The sequence below is a fragment of the Accipiter gentilis genome, chromosome 6, assembly GCF_929443795.1.
Source record: "Accipiter gentilis chromosome 6, bAccGen1.1, whole genome shotgun sequence".
NCBI lineage: Eukaryota > Metazoa > Chordata > Aves > Accipitriformes > Accipitridae > Astur > Astur gentilis.
In genome coordinates this window covers 884312-911138 of record NC_064885.1, presented here as the reverse complement: position 1 = coordinate 911138, position 26827 = coordinate 884312, and the positions used below count along the sequence as shown (strand labels likewise).

Genomic DNA, 26827 nt, shown 5'->3' with positions numbered 1-26827 from the left:
ACTGCCCCGCCAGCCCCTTGCCATTTAGTATCTTGCCCTCATCCTATAAATTACAAATCAGGTGCAACAGAGTGCAGAAGAAATTGATTACAGCGCAGGCTCCCTTGCTGTATTTGGGTGGCGAAGAAAATATGGCTGAGTGTGTCTGCTTAAAGTGATTCTCTATTTCCAAATATGAAAGAACTGAACATCTTTAAAAATCAATACAAAGCCACTTCAGCATAAAACAAGAGGAGATTAATACTTAACTTGTCTGGAGAAGGGGAAGAGAGACGGTGGAAAATGTCTCCAGAGAGAGAGACTCAATGAAATTCGAAGCTGCCTGTTTAATGCAAGAGGTAAAAGGTTTAAAATTAAAACCCCTCCCCCACCATTAACTGGAAGCTAATGAGGTGCTGGAGAATTGGTATAATTTGGCATGGAAACAGGTTCTAATTTCTTTAGGTTGGTTTTTTTTTTGTTGTGTTTTTTTTTTTTTGCTATGCCTGAGAAATTTGTCAGACTGATGATTTCTGCTTGAAAGGAAGCAGCCAGGTATTTTCTGCAAGAACAAAGAGATTTGTTGGTCCGACAAAAACTTTATTAAAAGGCTTGGCAGTGCGAGTTAAGCACTCTTCCCTGCCAGTGAGGATGAAGGTAGCACCCAGGTTTAACAGAATTCTTTCCTCTTACCCACTCGCATTCTCTCTCCCACCACACCGTCATCCGATGTCGTACTGAGGAGGCAGAAACGTGTTTCAGGGTGTTTTGAGAATGCATTGGGCTTTTCCTTGTGGGGAAGTGGGGACCTTGACACTCGTCTGCTGGAATTACTGTGCTGGAGAGACCTGCTGCTGCTTCAGCCTTCCCAGGGACCCATCAAAATCTGTTGAAATACGAAAATAGTAATCTTGGATTTAAGTGTAGACCTTGACTCTTCGAAGAGCTACCCGTGTGCTGTGTAGGTCAGTGTGGTTGGTGTGGTGACGGCTGAACTGCTGTCAGGTTCTTCTGGGGTGAATTAATGTGGCATGTTGACAAAAATAACGTTTCACGTATTTTTATCTGACTTACAGTAGAATGCATAAAGAGATTACATTGATGATGGTTTTTTTCTATTGAATTTAAAGAATACATCCGATTAGAGATTGTGCTGAAACATTTAGATAGAAAAGAGCAGAGCTAAGGTTATGTTGATCACCTTAAGCGTGGCAGGCAGGAGGAGGCAGCGAGAGCGGCTGCTCCGTGCCAGATGTGGGCTGTGGCTTTTGCGAGCTGTTTGCTCCCCAGCAAACACATTTATTACAGACTTTGCCAGGAGAGCCACAGGCTGTTAATGATTGACTGCCCAGGCCGGGGAGTTTCCAGGCAGCTTGTGCTCCATGGCCCACCGAGGCTGCCGGGCCGTGGCAGCGTGTGGGATAGCGTCCCGGGTGGGTGAGGAGCAGAGGGCCATTCTCTCCATCTTTCCCCAGGAGCTGCTGCGGGGGGGGGGGTTGTCCCACCTGGGTGGGATGCTCATTGCGGCGTGGCCGTGGTCGGCCCCGCAGCCCGTGCGTGCCCCCCAGCAGGCTGCCTGTTTGCGGCAGGATCCCCCCAAACGCCCTGACCTGTAATTCGGCTGTGAGAATTGGCCGAACAGCCGCTCCGGGGGTCCTGCAGCCCGCTGCCAGCGGGAGGTTGTGCTCTCCCTGCTTTAGGGCCAGGCTGGTTAAAGCACACACGTGGGAACACTTTCATGGGCTTGACCAGGCGATGCAGTAGGATTATGACGACTTCTCGGAGGCTGGCCGCAAAGATGCGGAGCACCGGTGGGTTTTGGGCAGATGCCGATGTTTCAGTCCTGTGCGGGGCTGGAGTTTTGCCTGCGTGTTCTCATACGTGCCTACGGCAGGGACTGTGTTCTCATCCCTCTAACCAGAAACACGCTCAAAATGCGGTAGCTAGTCCTGCGTCTAATTCCTGCGAAAATTAAACTCGCAGAGGAGGAAGGTGAGATGGGAGGTGAGGGGGGGGCAGAGGCACCCGGGTGTTTTATCACCATGGCAACAAAGACTTCCAGGGAAAGGTGCTGAGGTTGTGAAGTAGATCATTTACAGTTTACTTAATTAAAATATATATATATATGTATTTCCTGGAACAAGCTGTGCGCCAGCTCCCCCGTCTAAGAGGCAAGCCGGCGGGCTTGTGCTGGCTCCCAGGCCTGGTTCCAGCTCAGCCCCGGGCGGGAGGGAGGGATGCGCTCAGCCCCGGGCGGGAGGGAAGGATGGATGATGTCCAGCCCCGGCCGCGGGGCCGGTCCCGTCCGGGGAAGGGTTGCCAACGCCTGAAACGGGCGCAAAAAGCCGTTTGCCGGGCAGGAGCCGGCCCTTCCCGCCGCGCAGGCTGCGGGGGGAGGCTTTCGCCCGGAGCCCGGCGTCGGGCCCCCCCCGGCTCCGCCGCCGCCGCCGTCCCCGCTCGCCCCGGCGGGGCCCGGTCTGACGCTCGGCGGGGCGGGGGCGACAGCCCGGCGGGGAGGGGAGGGGAGCGGAGCGGAGCGGGGAGGAGAGCGGCCGCCATTCCGCAGCCGCTCCCCGCGGGGCCGGCGGCCCGGCCCGGCCCGGCCCGGCGCTGCCCGCGCACGGCGGGAGGCGGTCGCGGAGGCGGTCGCGGAGGCGCCGCCGCCCCCGCGGGTGCCGCCGAGCGGGGCCGGAGCTCGGTCGCGGCGGCGGCGGCGGCGGCGGCGATGTCCCGGCCGGGCGGCGGGATGCGGTCCCGGCGGGCGGGGATGCGGGCGGCCGTGGTGCTCATCGGGCTGCTGCACCGGTCCCGCCGGCAGAGCAAGGAGACGAGGTGACGGGCGGGCGGGCGGGCGTCGTCGCCGGTGTCCCCCCGGGGCGGGCGGGAGCGGGAGTCGTTTGGCCGGCGCCGGTGCGCGCTTGCCGGCCGGCGGGCACGGGTCCTGCTCGCGGGGCGGGCGGGGGGCTTGCGCTTCGGGCCCCCGGGCGGGTCAGCCCCCGCGCCCGCTTCTGCCGCTGCCGAGGACCGGGAAAGGACCGTCCGCTCCCGGGGCCCGCCGTGCCGGCAGAACGGCTTCAGCTCGGCTCGACGGCTGCTCGCTGGGAACAGCTGACGGGCGGGCTCGTCTTCCCTCGGCTGCGCCGCGGATCGTACTTTATGTTCAACTTCGCGTTCGGAGGACACAGCCCGTTCGCAGTCGTGTGTCTGCTCGGCTCCGCTTCTCCCCCCCGCTCCGCACGGGGAGTTGCTGTTCGCTTCAGAGATTTGCCCTGCTCCGATTTAGGCGGCGCGTCCCGGGTCAGGGAGCTCTCCCTCCTCCGGGACCGTGCTGCTCTGGCAACTTTGTTGTTAAAAATAGTAAGAAACGTGCGTCCGAACCTCGGCGGTGTGCGTTTCCTCTGGTGCGGGGTGGAAGCGACGTGGGCACTGCTGCAGATTGAGGTGGTTTCTTGGTTTGGGGGTTTTGGCTGGTTTTGGGGTTTTTTTTGTTCAGTTTGGGATTTTGCACCAAAACCCTATGAACGAAGCATTGATTATTCAGAATCTTTATTGTAAAAGTGTGTGGCCTCCCCCCGGCCCCCCCCGCAATCCGTGAGCCTGAAAAATCAGGGTAAGACGATTGGGGATGAAGCTTTAGCTCTTTACCCACCCACAGTTTTGGGTCACAGGATCTATACCCCGTTTGTCAGTGCTGCTGCCCTGGGCGCCCTTGAGAGCAGGGTTTCAGTGATGCCTTTATGACTTAACGGTGGCCTTCCTGTATAGTTGCTGTTGTTGTTCTGGGCTATTTTATTCTCCTTTGCTGGGGTTTTAGGCAGACCATCAAAGCTGAACAGTTGAAAAAAACCCAGCCTGCAGGTCCTGATGGTCCTGAATGAACAGCAGAGATAGATGCTTACCTGGGCTGAGCCGTGCCACGGCTGTGACCCCTGTCCTCCCCTGCCCCCAGCAGGCTCGGCCGTTCCCATCCCCGCTGTTGCCCCTTGGGTTTTGTCTCATTTGGCCAAGACCCGTGTCCCTGCTGTAGCTCTGCCCATGGGTCGTGGGCTCCAGCTATGGGCTAGCAAGTTTTGGAGAGGCTGGCTGGCTGGGGGGTGGCCAGGCCCCCGTGTCCCCCCAGCACTCCGTGGTCTGGAGCCTCTTCTCCCGCTTTCACGTGCTGCATGTAGGGAGCGTCTGAGTGCTGGGGAGGTCTGTGCCGCCGGCGGGGGCCCAAATGCTCCTGCGAACGTTGTCCCTGCTGAAACTCGTTGGCCATCCCATGTTTGCCTCAAAGCATGGCAGGGAAGGAAGAGAGTGCTCTACCGGTCACACCGGGCAAGACTTTTCCCAAAGAGTCGTCTTTCCCCTAGGTACCAGGTTTCTATGAATGAGCTCAGCATGACACTTGAGGGCTGAGATAAAATCTGGCTCTGAATTCTCACAGAAATCTGGCCAGTGATGTGTGCGGGTTTTTTTTTTATCCCCCCCCCCCCCCCCCATTATGTTGAGCACAAACCCTCTCAGTGTAGTTCTTGCTGCGGGGTTTGCTGAGGACAGTGAGAGTCACACGGACATCTCAAGGGGAGAACAAGACCCTGAGGAGGTTTTTTCCTGTCTGCTGTGGTCTGAGGAGCCTTCATGGCAGCGATTGCAAGAATTCAAGCAGTTCTTTACGGCGGTTGCTTCGTCTTATGCAAGCTGCCAGGGCCATCAAAGTGACATAATCTGCAGGAAAAGGAAGGGACTGCTAGCGGCATCATCAAAAGGGACTCTGTTCCTCCACCTGCTCCTATTTTCTTTTTTTCCTCCTACATTCAGTCTTTGTTCTGCGTTTGCAATTGAATTTTGCTTTACACGAGCCATATGCAAGCCTGGCAGGACTGGTGGCAGCTGCAGAGTCCCTGGTGGCCTATGTCCCTTTCTTGTTAGCAGCCAGCAAAGTGCAGCACAACAAATGGACTTCACCAAGCTCCCCTCGCAGAGCCGGGCTGGTGCTTACCTTGCTCCCTCCGCCTGCGATCAATCTGCCCGTGCCTGTCCTGCACGCTCGACCTGGAGGGGAGCAGCAGTAACGTGCACCGGCAGCTGGGGCCTGGGGGGCCGCCGCTTGCGGTGGGCTCGGGCTCCTCCTGGCTCCTGTCCCCCCTCCAGAAACCTAGGATTTGGAACCGTGTATTTTTATCTAAATCGGTTTTCCTGAACGTCCCACGTGCAAGCGAGGCGATGCTATGGTGGCTGTCCTCTCGCGGGGTAAAGCTGGTGGGTGGGTGCCTCGGTGTGGGTGCACCCCTCCGTTCATGTATCAGTCTCAGCTGTGGCATAGGCGACTGGGAATAAGGCAAGTGTCTTTACTCGCTGCTGTTAGTTTACTGTTTGGTTCAGCTACTCATGGGTAGCCTGTCTCCCAGAGCCATCGAGTGAAATCTTTGTACTGCTGAAGTCAATTTTAATCCCCATTCGTTTCGGTGGGACGTTCACCAGAGCAGCATCCCGCACGTTTTGGGCCTTTCCCTTCCCCCTCCGCCTCCTGCGCCTGGTGCGGATGCCCAGGCGCGGACAGCGTCCCTTCGCCCTTTGGTGTCGGTTCTGCCGGCGGTTGGAGACGCCGGTTTCTGGGAGCTGTTCTCTGCAATTTGCAAATTATTGAATCAGCTCAGAAACGGCTGCCCAAGGCTCGCTGGCTCGTGTTTGTCAGGAATCGGATCAGACGAGCCTTCTGGTCTTAAAAAGTCTGCGAGTGCCTTGGCTGATTTACCCGAATGCTGCAGGAAATCACCGCTTTCTCTCTGCTCCTGCAAGTGAGATCAGACAACAAAATTTGTCAATGATAAAAATCTCTTTCCACCATTATTTGCGTATCGAGCCTTACTTTCCTAGCCAGACCAAGTGGGAAATCCTTGGCCAGTTGGAAAGAAGCCAGTGTCAGTAGAGGTGCGGGCAAAGCAGGAGCCAGCTCCTCACTGTCCCCCTGAGCAGGACGGACAATGTGCAGGGCAGCAGTGACCCGCACAATCAGCGCAGGCAGCACTGCCTGCACAAGCATGGGATGCTCCAAACTGTTCTCAACAATATTCTCCTTGCAGAGGAGTAATTAAAGCTAAGCTCATTGGCAGTTAAATGTCACCTTGCTCTGAGCAGGGCTTTAGTTCCCGCTTGCACGGGCTGTGCAGTCAGGGAGGCTGTGCGCGCACAGATGCAGGTTGGCAATTTGCAAATACGCAATTTATTGCAAGAAATCTAGACCAGAAAATGCTGTGCTTTTTATTTGCTGACTCTCAAGCTTCAATGCAAGAAGGTCATGCTTCAGGGTAGGGCCAGCCTGAGCCCAGGACGTGACAAGGTACATCAGTTTATCAGGGAAGGTGTTCCGTGGCGGGGGCTCTGGCTGGCGCCTGCTGAGGCCCCAGAGCACCGGCAGCTTCACAGCGCTGGGTGCACGGGATGAAACCCGGGTCTGGGGGGGCTGTGGAGCCCTAGGGCTGTCTGAAGTCAGTGGGAGCCCTGCAGCAGTGCGTGTCCTCTGCCGACGTCCTCCCCAGGATGAGTGATGATGCAGCGAGATCTTGCCTGCCTGGAGTCCCCGGGATTGGATGGAGAGCTGTTCAAAGTCAGAGTAAGGTGCTTCGTTCAGGCACTCACTGCAGATTTCCGAGTGTAAAATCTCAGCGAGGTGCCCTTGCCTCTGTTGCAAAAAAACCCCAAACCCCATGGTTTTGGTTGGTTGTTTTTTTTTTTTTTGCAATTTGTGAGCAGCCAGCCAAGGGCTTCTGGCTGCCTTGGTGCCCGGGGTATCGGCAGGTGCTCACTGGTGTCCTGGGAGCTGGGGGTCGGAGGCTCGGTCCCCGCCGCGGGGATGGAGAGGAGCATCCAGTGGAGGGGAGGGCGAGCAGCCAGGGCTGCACTCCCACCACCCGCCCCAGGACAGGGGCTTAACCCGGGCGGTGTGAGGATGAAAAGCAATATGGAAGCGCAGTCCCCTGTGAAAAGTTAAGGCACTGGGCATTGAATATTAAATAAACTAAAAAGGAAGCAGCTGGCAAGGTGATGCCCATCAAGGACAAAAAAATGATGAGTCCAAAAATAGAGGCTGTTAATTTACAGGATAATCTTTGCTGTCCTTCTGAAGGATACAGCATCTAGACAGGCTGCACTTGTTGCTGCAAGAGTTTTGCACCTCCTTAGGCCAGGTTTCATCTACAGAATTAAGCATAGGCATAAAGGTAACCTGCAGTGCTCCATGTTTAATTTACACAGCGTAACAAAAGGTAGAGCTAACCACTTAGTGTGAAACACTTTGCAGTGTCAGATAATATGTTGGTATCTCCTCTTCCCACAGTTAATTTATACGAATGTACCGTGTCAATTTAGAGCCTGTCTGGTAAATCAAGACGAACAAAAGAAGAAGGTAGGATGCATTAGAAGTTTTTCATTAGGCTTTAGGCTGAGAACGCGGGAGGGAAGTGTGCGCTCGGAGGCGGGGGTTCGGCTGGGAAAGCTTGGGAGCTCTGGGGGTCCCGGCAGCCCTGGCTCTGTACTGAACGGGACATTTTACTCAGAATTTCAGTATGTCAGTGGGGTTTACCAAATTCAGGATATGAATTTGTAGGTGCTTTTGGAATGTGATCAGGAGTGCTCTAAAGATGAGAGAAAGACTTTACCTGCCCTTGCTGTGTTGGGAACTCGCCAGTGCCCACGCACTCAAAATGGGGGGACAAAAATCCCTATTTCCCCCCGCTTTGGGGGAAGCAGGGGGAGCAGCCCTGCCCACGCGGGCTGTGCCTTCCTGGCGGGGGCTGGCAGCAGCGGGGTCCCCCCTGAGCACGGCCCCTCGGCTGCAGCCCCAGCCCCGGGAGGGGGACGGGACCTGTGCCGGGATGTCAGGCTGATCTCATGGTCTCTGTTAGGAAACCCTGCAGTTGGGCCTGCCTAAGTGCATTAAGGTATGTCCTTAATTAGATTTACTAGGTATGTAGGATTCTAATTCTATTTTTTTCCTTCTCTCTTAATTTGCCTAATGAGAAAAACGAAGAAATAAAGTTACAACACCGATGCCTGCATTGCCTTCCGGAAAGGCTGGCGTCCAGCCGTGTGGCTGTGCCGCTCCAGAGGATGCTCGTGCCCGGCTGTGGCCAGGGTGGGCTCGGAGGTGTCGGGGCCGGGCGAAGCACCCGGCTGCCTGCCGGGCACTGGGTGCTGCCTCCGGGGAGCGAGCGCAGCCCCGTAACCTTTGGTTTCCTTATTGATGCTGGAGCCACGCGTCTCCCGTGGTGCCAGGGAGAGGCGAGGGGGGAGTGATCGCAGAGGCCATTTATTGGAGCTGTGCCGTGCCAAGCCCAGGCTTCAGCTCATCACACTATTCTCGCTGTCCTTCCCCACCCTGTCCTCTCCCCCACTCCCTAATTGCCCTCTTGCGTCGTGTCCGCTGTCAGGCTGCGCAGGCAGGAGTTTTGTTTTCTTCTTGCGCTGTGCCGTCCTGGTGCAGGACTCGGTGGAAGAGCTGTGAGCCTTTTTGGGAAGGCTGATGCGGAATGTGCTGGGGGCCATGCCGTGGAAGGGTCCTGGCCCCCGTGGGACGAGGGAGGCCATCCTGCTGCGCAGCGCAGGCAGCGATGCTCGTGTGCTGTGGGCCACCAGCATCCCCTGGCCGGTTGGTCTCCGGCTTTGCAGGGAAACCCCCCGGAGGAGCTGACCGTCCTGGGGCCGCTTCCCGGGGCCCCCGCTGTGGGTGGGAGCTGGATGCTGGCCCTGCGGGGAGCTGCACAGCATCCCCCAGCTCCAGTCCTCGCCGGTGAGCGCCTGGGACCTTTGCTGCCGTTTGGAGACCTGTACCCCCGGCGCCAGTCGGGGACCGGGTCACGGCGTGGGGCAGCCGTGGGCGCCCGCTGGCTCTGGTGTCATCTTCAGGGGAGATCCCCGGGGGCTGATTCTCCGTGCGAGCATGCCGAGCATGCCGGTGCACAGATAAAGACGTGTTAATCTTCCTCATGATTCATTTATCATCCCGTGAGGGTAATCTGTTGGGGAATTAGGCTGATGGCCCTTGACCCTGTAGCTGACGGCAGGCTGAATCATCGGAGCCTGTGGTTGCAGTTTAACGTAACATATTTCCAGTGCACGGAGGCTAATTACAAGCGGTGGCTGGTGAATGGGTTTGTTTTGCTCTCCCCGGAATTGCAGGAGCAGTTCCAGCAGTTTGGCCCCAAAGAAGCAATCAGCATGTGACAGAGGAACACGTTGTTGTGTGAGTGATTTTATAATACTTAGAATATGATGCTATGGCAACCTGCTACAAATCCCAGATCAAATAAAATTATTTGCGTGCATCCCTGTAACTTTAATCTTTGCGAAGTCTGATACGTTTTATGCCTTTGAGGCCACTGTGCAGATTAGTGCAATCAGACAGAGCTCAGGGTTCAAAGCAAGGAGAGCAAAGGATGGGTGGTTTGCTCCAGATCAGGCTGTGCTTTAGTGTCCTAGAAAGACAAAGAGCAAACAGTAAAAATCTGTCATCCTCGGCATTTTTTCAGCAGTGGAGTCATGGTGAGTTTGTGGAGAGGAGAAAGGGAAGGAGCTTGATAAATGATACGGGTGGGCAGGACATGAATTCTGCTATTGCCCATACATCGTCCCACATCCTTTTAATTCATTTCTTCCATTGAAAAACTGGAAGATGCCAAGAGCTTAAATGAAATGTAATAATGTAAGGCAAATTTGACCTACTCTGATTTAAAAAAAAAAAACAAAACAAAACCCCTCATGTATTGGTTTAACGTAATGTAAAATGTCAGTCCTTGGTCTGGATTCACATTTGGACACAAACCACTGGGTATTTCCCCCAGTGACTGCAGCTGCGGTTGCGTTGCTGGCACAGCCCGGGCGGTGCCGCAGCCCTTGGTGCCCTGCGGCTGCGATGGGGCTGGGGACGGGTGCTGCTGGTCCCGCTTTGCCTTTGCCCCTCGCAGCTGCGGGGTAGCTCTCTGCTCCGCTCCTCCCGTTCCCTCGCATTGGAGCCTGGAGGCCAAAAAGTCCACCTTCCTCCTGCCTGCGGCTGCCTGCGCCTCGGGGGGAGCCCGGCAGGACTGTCCGAGTCCAGGACAAGTAAGTCCTGACAGCAGGTCCCCGCTGCCCGCACGCCTGCGCCGCTCCAGGCTCCGAGAAGCGCAACCAGCAATGAATTACCCAGGGGATTTGGTCTGCCGGGTCCCAGGGGTCTGTGAGCCAGGTCCTTCTGTGCTGGCGGCCGGTCTTGGCTGCGGTACTGCCCGGCACGGTGGTGCGTCGCCCTGCCCCATGCCGTGCTGATCGGCCCCGTGCCCCACCTGGGCCGGTGTTATGCCTCTGGGACAGATTTATGGGCTCGAACTCCAGCCCTGAATTTCCCCTGACATCCAGCTGATGTTCCCCTGGCTACGACTGAAGTCCATTAATTCTTGTTCCTTGGTTGTTGACTAATGAGAACTATCGATCTGTGTCCCGTTCGTCCCTTCCTTCCCTTGGTCACAGGCGCTGCAGCTCCCTGCTTCCCCTGTCTCCATATGTGCAGAACGTTAACAGCACGGGCTGACAGCTGGCGGCCCCCCCCAGCCAAATCTAATCGCGCCGGCCGCGGGGCCACGGGCTGCGAGGCACCGCCGGCTCCGGCTGCTCTCCACTGCTCTGCCGTCAAGTCAGTCCCGCAGCAACGGGGAGAGATGCCAAATCCCCGGTCTGGGCCGTGGTGCTGCGAAGGGCAGGCTGGGATCCCGCAGCGTGGGGCTGCGGCCGGGCGGGAGGCTGCGGTGCCTTCCCGCAACCTGCAGCGTGCAGAGAGGGCTTTCTCCTCGATGCTCATCTGTATGTGTGTGTGCGTGCGTATCTGTACATATAGATGCGTTTCAAGAGACGGAGTCAAGTTTCATCAGGAGCAGGAGAAGTCCGTCAGCAAGAGCAGTTGTGCATACAGGCAGGGGGAGCAGGAGCCGGCCCTTCTCAAGCCGCGGTTCAGTCTCTTGTCAGCAAGGACACGGCCGAACGGCCACCCCTTCGCTCGCAGAGGTGACGCTGCGGTTTTGCGCTCGCTGTGGCTCCAACGCTCTTGTCGAAAACTTGCCCGCGGTGCCCATGGCATCCCCGCCGCATCCCTGCGGCATTCCCACGGCGCACGGCCCTGCCGAGGAGGGGATGCAGGCACCCGAGCCTCACCCGTGACCGGCGTGCGGTTGTCACCCGCCATCGCGAGCGCTGGCGCTCGGCGGAGGAGGGCAGCGTGGGCGGGAGGGCAGGAGCCGGGGCGGTGGGGCTGGCGGCGAGGGCGGGCGTCGCGGGAGGTCGGGTGCGCACGCTCCGGTGGGAGCTGCGTGTTTTGGAGAGGGCCCCGACGGGCATCGGTGCCCGGCTGCCGCGCACGCCGTGCCGTGCCATCCCGGGGCGGGCTGCCATGGGAACCAAACCTCGTTACTGGGAGATAAACAGTTGGACGTTTTGGCCCGGTTTCTGCAGGACTAACCTGGCAGGGACGAGAGGAAACTAAATTAAATCTCAGATTTTCTGACTCCCAGAGTAGCATCTGGCAGTACCGCTGCGAGTGATGGCTTGGTTGTCTGCCTGGGAATCTGTTGGTGTGAAAGGGACAGGGTATTTTAATCAGATAATCGGTGGCAGGCCGAGGTTGCGCCGTTTTGAGGTTTAGGGACCTTTTGTGGGGGGCTTTTGTGGCAGGTCCGTGGCACAGGGGCAGCTCCCTGCTTCCCCGGGGTCTCGCATCCTCACGACACCTCTCGCTGCCTCCGAATTCGGCGCCGGAGCGAGGTGCCCTCTTAGCAAAGGGGTCCTCGGCCTTAGCAAAGGGGTGTCCCTGGGGTTTGCGCCGGTGTCACCGAGCCGGAGTCCTCCTCCGCCGTGTCCGTGGTGCCGGGAGGGCGATCGGCCGCGGATCCTGCCCAGGCAGGGAGGGTGCCAGATGGAGGGAAACCGTGGGGATGGGTTGTCATAGAAACCCTGCTGTCCCCGGCAGAGCTCAGCACCACCGGCACCGCACCGCGCCCCAGCACCATGCCCCAGCGCCGCAGCTGGGCTCCGGCTGGCTCCGGGGGACGGAGCCCGGGCGCTTGGTGGGGCAGTGAGTGGTCCCAGCCCGCCCTGGGCACGGGGCTCTTCAGATGACTTTTATAATCTTTTTATGCTGTTCAATTTTTTTCTCAGATTCAAGATACTATTTTACAGGCAGCCCGCACGCCCGCGGCTTTGCCAAGGAAGATAAGCCCTTATCTCCCGCCTCATGCTCTTGCTCGAGGCGCGGGGGAAGCTGATATGCCTGCGTTTGGTTTTTCAGGAAACAGGAGCTGCTGAACAGCACGGATGTGACCGTCCCGGAGCGGCCGCTGTCCCCCCCTCTCACCGCCCCACCGACCATGAAGGTGAGTGTGCGGGCGACGCCGCGCCGGCCGGGCGATGCTGTGCCGGGCTGTGGGCGCGTGGTCCAGCCGAGGTGCCGGTTTTGGAAACTGAAGCTGGTGAGGAGCGGCACTTCCAACGCAGCGGCTGTACGGATTTGGGCTGTTCCCGAGGGAGCAGCAGTAGGTGGTTTCTGGAGTTCAGCCTGCAGCGTGTTCAGACACCATCAGCGGCAGCGGGGCGTCTGTGCCGGCGGGCCCCATCCTGCACTGCCGCTCACGTTACGCAATCACGAGCGGCGGTGCCAAGCAGGGTGCAGAATCCCAGTGCCGTTATCCCGCTAATCGCCCTCCGTGGGCGCCGCGGCGGGCGGCCGCTTGCCAGCACGAGGCAGACGGTGCGTCCCCGGCAGGCGGGCGCTGCTGGCAGGGTCCGACCCACCGCTCGCTCCTGCCAGGACCGCTCGGCCGTTGCCTTTTGCTGTGCTGGCGGCAGCAGGTTGTGGGACACGTCGCTTCCCCTCCGCTCTGCCCGTGCCGGGCTGCCTCTGCAGGGCTCTGCCCCTCCTGCGTTTTTCCCAAACCCAACGGGAGAAGGTCACGAGCAACCTGGTCAGACTTGGAAGCTGGTCCTGCTTGAGCCGGGGTTGACTGGGCACCTCCACAGCTCCCGGCTCGCAGTTGTCTGTCCCAAACAGTCTCAAGCGAGCAGGGAGTGTGCACTGGGACGGTGACCTGGGGCAAAGCTTCAGAACAAATTGAGCAGGAAAAGTCAATCTGAGACATGGAAATGAATGGAAATAGGATAAAATGCAACACGGCTTCACCAGAAGTAGCTTCTGTCAGAGTAACCTGAGACGTTTCTGCGATACCAGAGTTTCCAAAGGCAATCGTAGCTCTTCTCCCCAGGTTGCTGCGGAGTGCTCAATATGCTGCCACCCGGGAAATTACTCATTAAGCTGGAGAAGATGAGATGGATGTGAGAATTACGAGGAGGCTGACAACCTGCTTAAATGGTCGTTAAGAGCAAGTGGGCTTGGAAATAGAGTATCGAGCTGGAGGAGTTTATTAGCGGGGCTTCTGATGATTTGCCTTATTTAGGGTTTTGTGTATGACCTGGGCATGGGAAGGAGCTGGCACGGTTCCCTGGTGACGCGAGCTGTGGCACCTCCTGGGGCTGCAGAGGAGGAGAGGGGAGTCCTCGGGGGGGCTGGAGCCTGGAGTGATGGGAGGGAGCAGGGACGTGCAGTGTGCCGGGCGCGGGAGGTGCCGGTGTGCCAGCAGCAGAGCGTGCTTCCCAGTCCTTGTGCCAGCAGCGTTCCTTGCCGGCCTTGGGCTGGCACCCGAGGAGGGGAAGTCAAAGCCCCCGTGCTGTTTACCAGCGTCGGAGGACAAGAAGTTTCCTGGGATGGCACTGGGCGATGCGCAGCCCTGCCAGGGGCTCGGAGGGATTTCACCTCGGGGGGTGTTGCTGCATCCCATGGCGGGGTGCCTGGTGCCCACCCTGCCCGTGTACCACCAGGGAAGTGGCGAGCATCCGTGTTTCTCCTGTGGGCTGTCCTGGGCGAGCGCTGTGGCTCCTCCACAGCCCTGGCCTGCCTGCCCTGCCCCTGCAGGAGGAAACAGTCAATGCCATTTATTTTGCCTTGCAGAAATGTGGTAAATTGCTCGGTAACACCTGGCTGGAGTTCGGGTAGGACTTTCTGTGGCCGTGAGCGCTGCAGCCCTGCTGCGTCCCTGGGGCTCGTCCTGGTGCCGTGCTCCATCGTGCCTTCCCAGGCTTTACAGCAGCACCTGCGTCCTGAGAGGTTCTGCCTTTGCCTTTGTCCTTGTCATGTTTTAAGTGCCTTTTAATGAGCCTGTGAGCCGAGCAGGATGAGCCCTGCTGTGTGAGTGTGGAGGTGTCCCCCGGTGCCGAGGTCTGCTCCCTGCCCAGGTGCTACTGCAGGAGGCGTTATGGGGGGCGAGACCCCAGGCATGCTGCAGGCGGGGGGGTACGGCTGCTCCTCAGCTGGAGCTGGGGCAACACGGGGCAGCGGGGGGTCAGGCTCTTCGACAACGTTTAAACTTCAGTTCAAGGCTTCCCTCAGCTTGGGAAACTTGGCATGGAAACCTATGGAAAGCCTGGCATGGAAAAAGTATGTAGGTGCTACTCCATATGTGTCAGGTAACGTAAGCTCCCCAAAAGCAAACGCTGAGGTCTTTTTCTTCATGCATCTCGGAGATGGCCATTTCTTCTCGCATCGCAAGCTGCGCAGCCCTGTCTCGCTGTGGGTGCTGTGGCTGGGGGAGAGGCTGGCGATGGCTTTGCCTGAGGACACACCGGGGACCGGTCTCCACGGGCAAGGCTGGAGGCTGCCTGTTTCACTGCTGGTTCTTCATTTTTATAATCACGTCATTAAAGCAATTAAAAGGCGATTACTGACTTGTTCTGCTTTACAGCAGGATTAAAGGGCTCCAGAATCTTTTACAGATGGCACAGGTTGTCCTTTTGGAAAGGCGAGGCAGAGCTGGGAGCCCATGGCATGTCCTCCCTTCCTCCCTCCCTCAGTCCCCGCTACGATGGTGATGGCAGAGCCTCTGCGGTCGTGGCTGGCCACGCTGGCACCGCAGCCGGGCAGCGGCAGAGGAAGATCCTGCATCTTGCCCGGACACTGCTTTGCCAGGCGCAGGTGGCTCCCGAGGTGCCAAACAGAAATAAATCCCTATGGTCTTCAGGCCAGGGGCTGTCTGTGGGCCACTGGGTTTGCACGTCTGCTTGTTTGGAGCTTCCCCGTGCCCCTGCTGCCGCTTTGCTCTCAGCTGCCATCAGCTCTTGAAAGGCAGGGGCTGGTGTGTATTTGCTGACATTTAAGAGATGGAACTGGAGATGCCTGGGAGAGGAGATGTCAGGGATTAGGGAGCCATCAGCTTGATGATGGGAAACTTGGGATGACTGTGGTTGGGAGGCAGAGACCTGGTCCTTCTGGAGATGTCGGCTTGGTCCCCTGACCGTCACGGTCAGCGCGGGGGATGCTGGGCGGTCGCTCAGCGCTCGCGTAGCCGAGCCTGTGATGAGATGCTGCACAGCATGAGTGCATTGAGTCGACATCCTTGGTGCTCACCGTGCTCTGCCCTGCTCTTGGTCGGCTTTAAGGTGCTTCCCAGAGATCTGTGCAAGACTTAGTGTGATGGGGAAGGGACAGGGGGTAGGTATGGGCATTGGAGCAGGGACAGGAGCAAGTCCCCGTCAGCTGAGACTGCCTGTGCTCCATCACAGCCATGCAGGCATTTTGGCTGAAGCAGTTGTGTCTTGCCTCCTCCCCGGGTGGTGTTGGGATGGGAAGGCCCTGTCGGTGCTGGTGTCTACTCTGCAGCTCCTGGGTCAGCAGGTTGGGATGCCCTGAGCTGACTCTGAGAGGATTTATGGTTGGGATTCGTTCAGCAACTTTGGAAGGGCTGTGTCTTTTTTGTGCATGCAGATTTCCAGTTTGGAGAGGTCCGATCTTCTGCCTCCTGCCCAGCACCCCAGGTGAGTGCCCTCCCGAGGGGCACAGCACATCCCGCCATGGGGCCACGCATCCCACCGTGGGGCCACGCATCCCAGCAGGCACCTACCTGTCCCCCCTGCAAACCCTCACCCGCTTCCTGCCCAACCTGTTTCGGGCACTTTGCCTCCCAGGGGAGCCACCCTTTGAAATAACAAAGCAGCAGTCCTGCCGTGCCTCTGGCTGGGAGAAACATTAACGAAGGGAGGTGTCGGGGCTGGGGCTGGATGGCCGGGCTGGGGCTCGGCTGCTTTTGCTGGCCACCCGTGAGGAAGCGTGGTCGCGGCAGCAGCCGTGGCGGCGTGGCTGATGCGGGGTGGGGTGATGCCGGGAAGATGATGGATTTCTTACGGGGACTGCTGGTGAGTGCTGTGCGACCCACGGGGGAGCGCCGGGGGGGGGCTGCTGGGCAGAGCTGTGCCCCGCTGCGCTCCATCCTTGGTGGCTCCCGCCCGGTGCAGGGTTTTCTTTCTGGGTGTCATTTTCTTCGGAAACCTGCAAAGTGGGCACTTACTGGCTGGGCTGCAGCTTCTGCTCTGAGTGCCCCTCGTCCGCAGGTGCCCCCTCGCTAAACTCGGCGCGGGGTGCTGAGGTGGTTGAACAGGCACCGTGTGCTCCAGCCGGCTCGGCTTTGGACCCCGTGTCTTGCGTGGTGCTGACAGAGGGGAATCATGAACTTTTCTGTGCTGAAGCACTGGGGTGTGACTGTCCATCTCCTCTCACGCTTAGCGTAGCACGCTCGGCGGTGAGGGGTGAGGACACGTGAGCAGGAAAGGAATAGCAACTATACCATTTCGGGTTGAGTATTTTGCATTTCTGAGGTTGTTAGGACAAGCTGCTGGGCAGGTTTGTCCTGCCGAAGGTGGCGGGGGAAGCAGCTGTCCACTCTGGTGTTGCCTTTTGGTTGCATTTAAGAAGCAGATGCAGGTTTAGTTTGGAGCAGACAGTCCCAGCGACCCAGGCTGGGTGAGTGTCACCTTTCCTGCTGGCTGGGCCGGCGGCAGGTGGCATTGCTTCCTGCTGGGCGTCACAAAGGTGTAATTGTCTCCACAATAATTACCAAAATATTTGTGGCCCAGGAAAGTTGGCTTTAAGTATGCATAAATCCCTAAAGGGTACAGACTGCTGTCTGCTTTATTAAGTACATGTGCACATTTTCTGCTGAACTTGATTTAGCAGGTGGATCCGGTGCTGCTGTGCAGTTTGGTTCTCTGGTTCTGGCTGCCGGCAGAGTGGGGCCTGGAAACTATTTTAATTGACTCAGAGAGCGCTGCTCCATCGCAGAGACCTGAAGATAAACCAGAATCTAAACCAAGCTCAGAATAAGGAAGAGCCTTTTTAAAGTGCTCCCAGCTTTGGGCACAGAGCCCTTCTGAGCCCAGGGTTTGTTTTTCCTCCCGTAGGTGCAGTAGATAAAAACGGGGCATAGAAACACGGCCAGGGCTGCTTCTGAGCCACGGCAGTCCTCGCCTGTGCTGGCAGCATCTTCCCCCCGTCCCAGCTGGTGTCACTGAGGGCAGCCACTAGGCTGCTCGTGCCGTAAAACTGACCTTTGCTCTCCACATTTATTAAAATAAAATCTCTCTGAGGTTTTCCTTTGGCCTTTGATTTTCATTTCTTCATCTCCTCCTCTGTTTTTTTCTCTCTTTTTTTTGTCTTTTGCGAAATTCAGTCTATTCTGAGAGCTCACTAAAAATCACCCCCCATGCCATTCTCCTTGGTGCTGTGACCCCTTCTGCCCCAAATCTCGCATCCCTCTTCTGCAAACCATTTCTGATAGCCAGCAGCATCAGGGCTGCTCATCCCACTTTCTGCTCTCCCTCCTGGACCGGCAGCGTCTGCCATGGTCCCAGCGTCTCCTTGGCCGGGAGCAAACATGGGTTAGAGGAGAGGTGAGGGGAGGCTGGGGGAGAGGAGGGATGGTGCTGCTGCTGCTTCGTGTCTCCAGAAGAGCCAGTTGCTAGTTTACTGGGAGTGCCCCAATATTTACTGCCATAGTTTGACTAGATAATTTATTTGTGTGTACTTGAGAGCAGGAAAAGCCGGATGAGGGATCAGGATTGTCCGGCTGAGGTTCAGGACCGAGTGGGAAAGGTGGCTGGCGCCTGCCGAGCCCCGGAGCAGCTCAGCGGCAGCTGGGACCGGGTCCCTTTGGGCAGCGCAGGGGGATAAGGGAGGACGAGGGTTTCCTGAAATTCCCCCCCTTGCCTGCGGAAAGGGGCGGCTGAGCAGGACAGACGTGGCTTTAACACGTCTCGTGGAGAGGCGGCGAGGGGCTCTTCCAGCTCTGGGTTTGTTGGCCCGGAGACCCCTGCGCTAAGCGTTTCCAGAGGCGCAGGAGCCGCGTGCGCCGCTGCGGCTTGGGATGCTCTGGGGGCTGCGGCACCGGTACGGCCGGGGAGGGAGGCAGCAGCCCCCCAGCCGGGCAGTGGTGGGCTGGGGGAGCAGGACGAGCTCTGGGCTGCTCTCCAGAGGAGCCACGCAGGAGCAGGGTTTTTAATCGGAGCCTGGGGCTCGCTAATCTCTTTAGTTCGTTTGGCAAGTAGGCCATTAACCCTGCACAGGCAGCCCAGCCTCGCTGGCAGCCGCGTTGCCGGCGTTTCCACAGCCGGTGAAGCGCAGAGCCCAGGGCTTGCACCTTGCAAGGTAAGGGACGTGGGGAGGGCTGCTCTGGGTGTCTCGTTTGCCAGAGGATTTATTTGCGTCTTCAGATTGATCGGTCTGCGCCTGTTTCATTTCCAAAGGGAAGTTTTTTGCTGCTGGTTTGTGTGCGCAGACCCCTGCCTGCCGGGGGCCTGCAAAGCAGCAGGAGGGCTGTGGGGGCCAGGACACGCGTACCCCGTCCCTCTGCCTGCGGTGGGACCGGCTCTGCCCCGTGTCCTCAGCAAAACCCCTGCCTACGGCCCCGCCGGGCGCCCTGCGGCACTTGGCAGCCGCCTGGGTTTTCTCCCCGCCTGATCCCCGAGATCCAGCGCCCGCAGTGCATAAGCGAGCAGCACGTTGCGGAGCAGCGGAGCATGGCCACGGCGGGTGCTCTCCTTCCCTTCCTCCTGCCTGGCTGTCCCCTGTCCCACAGGGCAGGATTGTACCAGCAGCTCTGCTCTCCCTTTGGCATCTCTAGCCCACGTCACTGCTGCAGAGAGCCGGGAAACGTGGACCTCAGAGACCTGAGAAAACACCCAGGGAACAAAAGGAACCCAAAGAGATTGCCCAGCCGATGGTGCCAACACAGCTGTGATCAGAAAAAGAAGTGACTAAAGAACCGTTATCGAACTGTACACAGAGCGGGCTGGGAAATTGTTGGGGCTGAGTGTTACTGGGGATGGCGAACTGCAGCAGGGAAGCCCGAGCTCCGAGTCGGGCTGGACGGCAGCTCCCGTGGCTGGCAGCCGCCCGCTCGCGAGCAGGGAGTGCGACAAGCGCCGCAGCATCGCTCGGCCCATCTTCTCAGGCTTTTTTGGAAATGAAATGCAGAGCAGGAGGAGTTAGGGAGGTGGGGAGCTGCTGCCGGTCGCTGCTCCGTGCGCTGCCTGCGGCTGCAGCGGGGGCACTTGTTGTGGGATGGCTACCAGCCCCGGGAAGCCGGGGCGGCTGTGGGGCTCTGTCCCTGCCCGCCGGTGGGGCTGGACGGGGCATGTTGAAGGCAGATGCCCTCGGTTATGGACAGAGTCCCTTATTGCTGTTCCTGTTGAGGGCCAGAGCCAGAGTGCCCAGTACGAGGTGGGGGGTCCGGTGTCCCTGCCTTGGTTTGGCTTGGGCTGGCTTGCCTCATGTCTGCTTTAATTGAACAGGAGGTTTCCTTCTTTTCTTTTTCAGTCTGCAGAATTCTTCGAAATGCTGGAAAAAATGCAGGTGAGCAGCAGCGTGCATGCCAGTAACGCGGGACTTTCCCCACCCGGCAGAGGCTGCAAGGATGCAGATCCCGCAGCACCTCATACATTTACCGTGCTGGGAGGCCTTGCACGATCATAACATGGTTTGAATTGTTGCTGAAGTCGCCAGTGCTGTGTGAGCCCTGCTGAAAGGGGGCACAGCAGGTGCTTCCCAGCTCAAACCGTGCAAAGAGCTGTGCAGAAATGCCCCAGTGCGTGGGGGGAAAGCAGTGGTGTCAGCAGCGTCTTCCTCCCAGGTTGTTCTGCATCTCCCCGAGCAGTTTTGCAGAAGAAGGTTTAGATCTTGGCCTGTGTGTCGCCAGGCAGGGGCACACGCTCAGAGACGCGGTCCTGTTGCTCCCTGGTAAAGTCAGGACACCGCTGCCTGTCTTTGCAGACGACAGGCTCCGGTACAGAGCACGGCCGGGTCAAGCTCTGTCTCGGTACCCCTTGGGTCAGGGCAAGGCGTTCTCTCGTCCCACACTAAAACACATCAGGATCTGCCCAAGGAGGAGGGTCAGGGGACCAGGGTGTCCCCTGGCACGTGCCTTGTCCCCACGGGAGGGACGCGGGCAGGTGGCACTCAGCCCCGATGCCGGGATGCTCGGTGCTCCCCCGGCGCGGCACGGGCGAGCGCTAGCGAGGTTTGCTGTCCCCGCGCTCCTGCCTGGGACGGGCACTGTGAGACAGTCGGGGCCATCGCCCTGCCACGCATCGCGGCTGTTGCAGGAAGGCAGCGCAGGGATTTCCTTTAGGAGCCCATCCCGGAGGAATTAAGGTGAATCTGGAGTGGGATATGGCGCATTTTGTGTTTGGTGCTGTGCCGGCACCTGGGAAACCTGCCTCGCATTTAGACGTTTTCAGTGTGGTGTTGCTGTGTCCCAGTCTTGTCCCACCACATCCCCGTCACCCGTTTTCGCTGTGTTATGACAGGGTCTGTCCTGGCATGCCGGCAGCTCTGCCTTGCTTGTCCTGGGTAGAACCTCACTCCTTTCATGCCACTCGTGTCAGAGTGATTTCCGTGTAGCAAAATACTCTTGTGGTTTCATCTGTGTTGTTGAAAACACCTTAATAATTTGATTTATTCGTTTTGTTCCAAACAGGCACCAAAACTTGAAGAACAGAGAACTGGAAGCCAAAAACATAAGGTTGGTTGAATTTTGTTTCTTGTGTGGATCTTTTCAAGTCATACCCCCGCCTTATCTCAGGGCTTTAATGTGTATAGTCAAAGACAGTCACTCAAAGGACTAAAACGGATTTAAATGTTGTCTAAAAAAAAGGCACTGACTGAATTGCAAAGATGAGAGAGTGGTGCCTGTAAATCCCTAATCCAGCTTTATGTCCAAACCTGTGTATTTCAGCAGTGAGCTCTGTAAAATGGTTGGGTTCTGCCGCAGAGCTGAGAAGCTTACACTGATAACGGAGACCCCTTTGGAAAAGGATTTACCCTGCTGCAGTGCTTTCCTGCAGACCCCGGGCAGTGCGGTGACACTGCTCCCGAGGCTCGTGCCCATCACATGGTGACCTCACCTGGCAGCATTGCTCTCCGTTACCGCCTGGCGCTCGGTGCAGGGCGTTAGGACAGGAGGGACCAGTGCAGCGGGCGGCCGGGTGCGCTCCCCGCGTTGGAAGTGCAAGGCTGCAGTCTTAAGGGACGGCTGGTGGGGAAGAGAGTCTCATACGCGCTGTTTTGATTCCTTTTTCAGGAAGACTACATCCCGTACCCCAGCATTGATGAGGTGGGTGCCCTGAACCACCCTGAACGCCTTAAGGCCAATGTCTTTCCGAAATTGCCAATAACAGAGGAGCTGCGCAAAGCATGCTCCCCGTCCCCACCTTTGCTGTTGCTGCTTTTCCTCAGTAGCAAATGCCCTCTTCTAGGAGAGGGAGAAGAGGTTTCAGAGAGGGGCTGGATTTGTCCCCCACTGTGCCGGGGCTTGGGGCTGCTGTGGGAGGGGGCAGCGGGGGGGGGGGGGGGGGCAGGACACGGGGCGATGAGCCCCTGCACCCCATGTCCGCACCCCGGTCCTGCCCGACCCCTCATGGGCACGTGTCTGCAGATCCTAGAGAAGGGCAGCCCGTACCCGCTGATCATCCTGCCCCAGTTCGGGGGATACTGGATCGAAGACCCGGAAAACCTCGGTACGCCCACCTCGTCCGACAGCAGCATCTGCGAGGAGGAGGAGGAGAACCTCAGCCCCAGCACCTACGGCTACAAGCTGGAGTGCAAAGGAGAGGCCAGAGCCTACAGGAAGCATTTTCTGGGGAAGGTGGGTGCCCCTGCCGCAGGGGGCAATTGGTCAGCTGAAAATTGCATACCTCCCCCCCCCCCCCAAGAAAAAAAAAAAAATATTCTAAAACTGTGAGCAAAATGGGCAAATTTTGCAACTTCCCTCTTTGCAAGGAGAGGAGGGGAGCGGCGGGTTACCGGCCGTGGCAGTGATGGCCACGCACACAGCCTCTGCCCCGGTCCCCGCAGCTGGCAGGGCCCCCCCAGGACAGCGGGTGGGCATGCGGGCTCTGAGCCTGCCCCGTCTGCGGGGACCTGGGGCTCGGCCGGGCTCGGGGGACCCGGCGCGGCAGCCACCTGCCTGCCCTCTCGCTCACAGTCTCGTAATCCTCTTTCTCCCTCTGCACAAAGCGGAGAGCACAGTGCTAAAGTCCATGGGCAGAGGGATTAAAGCCCTGGTCCCCATGAGGAGGGGTGCGAGCGTGTGTGCCCGAGGGTGGGAGGGTGTCGGGATGGCAGGCGAGTCCTCTGCTCCGGCCGGGACGCGGGGCAGCGTCCTTGCCATCAGCAAGCTGCCTCCCCTAACGCGCTGTTTTCTATTTTTAGGATCACTTAAATTTTTATTGTACGGCGAGCAGCCTTGGGAATCTGATCCTTTCTATTAAGTGTGAGGAGGCAGATGGCACTGAATATTTACGGATTATACTCAGGTATGGAAAAAAAAGCTTTGTTTAACAAAACATTTTCTCTTTAGGAGTCCCTTGTTTTTTTCCACAGTAAATGTTAGAGCCGGGGTGGCAGCACGCTGGCTGTCGCACATGGAGGGGGTTGGGGTGGAATGGGGAGCAGCAGCAGCATCCTTTTACTGTATCTGCGCTGGGACTGCCTGACCCCCAATAATGAACATGAGACTTTGATCTGTTGCTAAACCCGCTGAAACTGAGTGTAAACCTCTCCGTGACACGGGATAATACCAATCGCATCTATCGCCATCCCTCTGTAAGCTGACAGGACCCAGTGCGTCTGAACCATCATGTCATTTCCCTCCAGACTATGAATATTTTAAGAGCTGCAGAGATGGGAAGAAAAATTCAGCTTTTGCTTACTAAACCAGGCCCAACAAATTCTGCAGAACATCGTTTCCCACCAACCAGGGGAGTAGCCCTGCATCCATGCCGCACGGCTGGTGAGGGGGGGGCTGCAGCTGGCGTCTCTTTGCCTTAGACACTGCCTGATGTCTGCTCGTTTCTTTTTCTTTGCTAGGTCCAAAGTGAAGACGTTGCATGAAAGGATCCCCCTGGCAGGATTTAGCAAGCTCCCTAGTATCCCCCAGATTGCAAAGGTAAAATTCTGGGCTGGGCTGGGGATATCTGCAGCAAAATCCGAGCCGCTGCGCCTGGCACCTTGTGCAATGTTGGGCAGCGTTGGGTGGCATTGGGTGGCATTGGGCAGCAGTGCCTGGGCTCTCAGGTCCAAGGGCGCTTGTTGGGTGGTGGTCAGCGCTGGCCCTGCTGTTGGTTTCCTGCTGATTCTGGGCAGGTCACCGGTTGATATCTGGGGGAAGAGGTGAGGACGTGGCAGCACCTTTGACTTGTCTTCCTGCATCCTCAGTTTGGTACCAGCCAGGCCACAGGGCATCCCAATGAGAGGATGTGAAGAGGGGAGCTCCTGCATTCCGAGTCTGGGTTTCGTTCATTTATAAGACATTCACAGTCTTGCCATGGAGTTTCGGCAGGACAGGGGCGTCTGTCCTGCGCACCCAGGGACCCGGCACTGACTGCTCTTTCCCCTTGCCCGCAGGCCTTCTGCGACGATGCCTCCGGGCTGAAGTTTAACCCGGTTCTGTACCCCAAGGTGAGGTAACTTACCCCAAGTTGGTCATGTATTCGGCAGAGAAGGTCAGGTAGAGTTAACTCTCCCCTTTTCTCCAAGATCCAACAGCTGCTTTGGTAGAGAGCGTAGATATTTGTACTGCATCTTTCTAGCTCTCTAGAGCTGCAAAGGGGATGTGAGCGGTGCAGCCGTGGTGGGCCATGCGTGCGTCTGGGCAGCAGGTTAGCTAATGGCCATCTGATGGCACGTGCCTGCCACCGTCTTGTTCTGTCAAGTGGCCACCAAGGATCGATGGCACTTTGGTATTAATCTGCCCTTGGATCATGGGGAAGGAGGGAAAGGTTACTGTCTGTGGGGTGTAAAACCAACCTGGATCTTGGTTTGGTGCCTTAAGGTTTGCTTGAAACCTGGTGAGACGGGTTGAGTCTGTGCTCGAGAAGCCCTGCAGGAATAGATGTAGAGGTGGGTGGGTCACTGCTGGGGCTGGGTTTTTTGTCCGGGTGGCAGTCCCCACTGGTGACGTATCTGGACTGACTCACCTGTTCTGGGATCGCTCCTTCTTGTGTGCGCTCTTGTGCTGCCATAGAGACCTGCTCCCAGGAAGGTACAAAGCACATCCATCATTTTCAAGTACCTTTTATGTTGAAGACCTTTTCTGTGGCAGGCACAGCAGTAAGTTATAAGGCAGTTTCATCACCCTTTGATGTAGCCAAGGTCAAACTGATTTTGTTCATCCATTGTCATTATTGATGTTGCTATCAAACCCTTGTCTGGAAGTTTGAGAACAGCCGATGCCCAGTCAGGGAAGACGGACGTCTCTGACTCAGTCCCCGCAGAGCGAGGCCGGGACTGGGGGGCTGGAGCGCTGCGGGAACTGCCATTATTTGCACCCAAAGGGCCTCAAACTCCCCCAGAAAGCCTGCGAGAGGTCAGGGCTCCCCGTGCTCCCCCTACCATGCCTGGGCGCTGGGGCCACAGCTCGTGCCCACCTGAAGCCCACAGGCATCCAAGCAGTCTGTCGGCCCTGGAGGCTGCAGGGATGCTGATAACCAAAACCAGGGCCACTGTTGAAATCTTTTGGCTTAATTCTGTGGAAATTTGGCTTCTGCCCCCCTTCCACTCCCTCAGGTGCTGCTGCCGTACCCCACTGCAGCTCCGGTGGGCTCTCCCCCACTGCCCGCCACGAGGAGCCGTACCGCGGCTGGTGGGCGATGGCGAGCGTGCCGAGCGGAGCCGTGAGCCTGGTCAGCAGTGTGTGCCGAGCCTGGTTTGCTCTGCTGGACATCACGTTTTGAACTACCAAATGAAATAATTTGTATTTTGTTTTACTGCAGGCATCCCAGATGATAGTGTCTTATGATGAACATGAGGTCAACAACACGTTCAAGTTTGGTGTGATCTATCAGAAGTTCAGGCAGGTGGGTAATCCCCGTGCCGTTCTTGCGGAGCGCATCCCTGCTTGCCAGAGGTCTGTGTTTCACAAGTGCAAATTCAGGCCTGTGGTTAATTCTGTCACGTGTGACACGTTGTGTTACTGGGTGTCCTCACTAATAATGCATTTCTCATTGCTCGGATGTTTCCCCGACTCATTAAAAAATGATGTGACTGAAAAAATTCAGTATGGAAATCAGCCCACAAGCTGCTGTAGGGAAAAGTGGATGTGAAAATGGATTTTAGCAGGCGTGGTATTTTAATCAGATATATGTTTAGACACTGAAACAGTTACAGTTGTCTGGGAGGACTGTGGGCTATGAAGACATGTGTTTGCTGAAAATGCTATTAGCCGAGGGACTCCGGATGGGGAGTGCAGAGGCAGCTGAGTCTTATAACTCACCAAAGATTATTCTGACAGGCACTCTAATTATCTCTACATATTGCATTTTATTTTGGATTGAGTAATTCATGCAAGATGATAATTAAGGTCTCATTGTTTTGAAATACAGCACGCAAGGGACGATGAAGACTTGGGTTTTCCGATGTAGAATCCATTTGTGTTTCGGTGTTTCCTAAACGCTATCGTAAGGTCCTTGCTGTTGGTCGGAAGTTGCTCTCAGCAGCATCGCCTTCGGGTGCCAGCTGGGGAGCGGAGGCACCCCGGGACGAGGTGCTGGTCGTGTCCCTGGGGACCCCGTGGATGGGGCAGGAGGTGGCAGGAGACGGGCAGGCAGGCAGAGGTGGCCTGAGCAGAAATCACCATCAGAGCCAGGGTGGGATGGGTTCCTTTCCCTGTTGCTGTGGCACTTTTGCTGATAGCAAGGTTTGATTTTAAGAAGATGCTCGGAGCAGGGTGACATGCAAGAAGGCGCGTTTCGAAGGGACCTTTCGCCTTAGTGGTGTCCGTGGTTGTCATGTCCGAACCACCCGCAGCCCGACAGAGGAGCAGCACCAGGAGGTCCCCAGGGGCGCAGGGCTGTCCTCGCGCGTGGCAGCCACCGGGGATGGTGGCTTTGGTCACGCTCGGCTCAGGCAGCACAGGGGCCTCTGTGGCTCTGCCAGACCAACGCTGCGGTGGCAGAGCCGTGGCCAGACCCTCCTCCTTCCCCTGGGAGCCGGCGTCTGCTGCAAACAGGCAGGGCTGGGGCTCTCAAAAGATGCGCCCTGTGTTTTGTAGACCCAAGAGGAGGAGTTGTTTGGCAATAATGAAGAGAGCACTGCCTTCAAGAACTTCCTAAGTTTTCTGGGAGACACCATAACGCTCCAGGACTTCAAAGGGTAAGTTAAAAAGAATGATTTTACAAATACATTTAACAAGAGACCATGTCATACGTAAAAATATCTACCATGTGAGAACAGAAGTCATCTCACTCATGAGCGGGATGTACAGAGCAGAAGCGAATATAGCTTTGGCTTGTTTTTCAAAGCCGGGGGAGTTTTCCGAAAAAAATTTGGAGCTGCCAAGAGAGAAAAACTTCCTTTCCTGCAGTTTTGAGGTTGTGAGAAAATCTGGCTATATTCAGCCATAGACGAAAGGAACTTTGTTTGGAAACTCGCCCTATCCAGTGCCGCGGGCTCAGCCGCGGCGTTCCTCAGGGC

At 57.3% G+C, this 26827-nt stretch overlaps 1 protein-coding gene across 12 annotated transcripts in view; it reads left to right on the top strand.

Annotated features, from left to right (window-relative positions):
• RAP1GAP2 (RAP1 GTPase activating protein 2) overlaps window positions 1–26827 on the top strand; it is an 81668-nt gene that overhangs the window by 39397 nt on the left and 15444 nt on the right. For 7 of the 12 annotated variants that reach the window (XM_049801837.1, XM_049801836.1, XM_049801835.1 and 4 more), the window contains 10 exons: window positions 12272–12356; window positions 19676–19711; window positions 20835–20879; window positions 21438–21470; window positions 21792–22001; window positions 22568–22671; window positions 23225–23303; window positions 23762–23815; window positions 25129–25212; window positions 26406–26506. In XM_049801837.1, coding sequence (XP_049657794.1) covers window positions 12272–12356; window positions 19676–19711; window positions 20835–20879; window positions 21438–21470; window positions 21792–22001; window positions 22568–22671; window positions 23225–23303; window positions 23762–23815; window positions 25129–25212; window positions 26406–26506 — 831 coding nt within the window. Of the gene's footprint in view, window positions 1–2672; window positions 2812–12271; window positions 12357–12867; window positions 13312–18097; window positions 18506–19675; window positions 19712–20834; window positions 20880–21437; window positions 21471–21791; window positions 22002–22567; window positions 22672–23224; window positions 23304–23761; window positions 23816–25128; window positions 25213–26405; window positions 26507–26827 lie in introns of those variants that run through there. The other 5 variants (XM_049801841.1, XM_049801842.1, XM_049801845.1 and 2 more) reach the window with 5 other exon arrangements.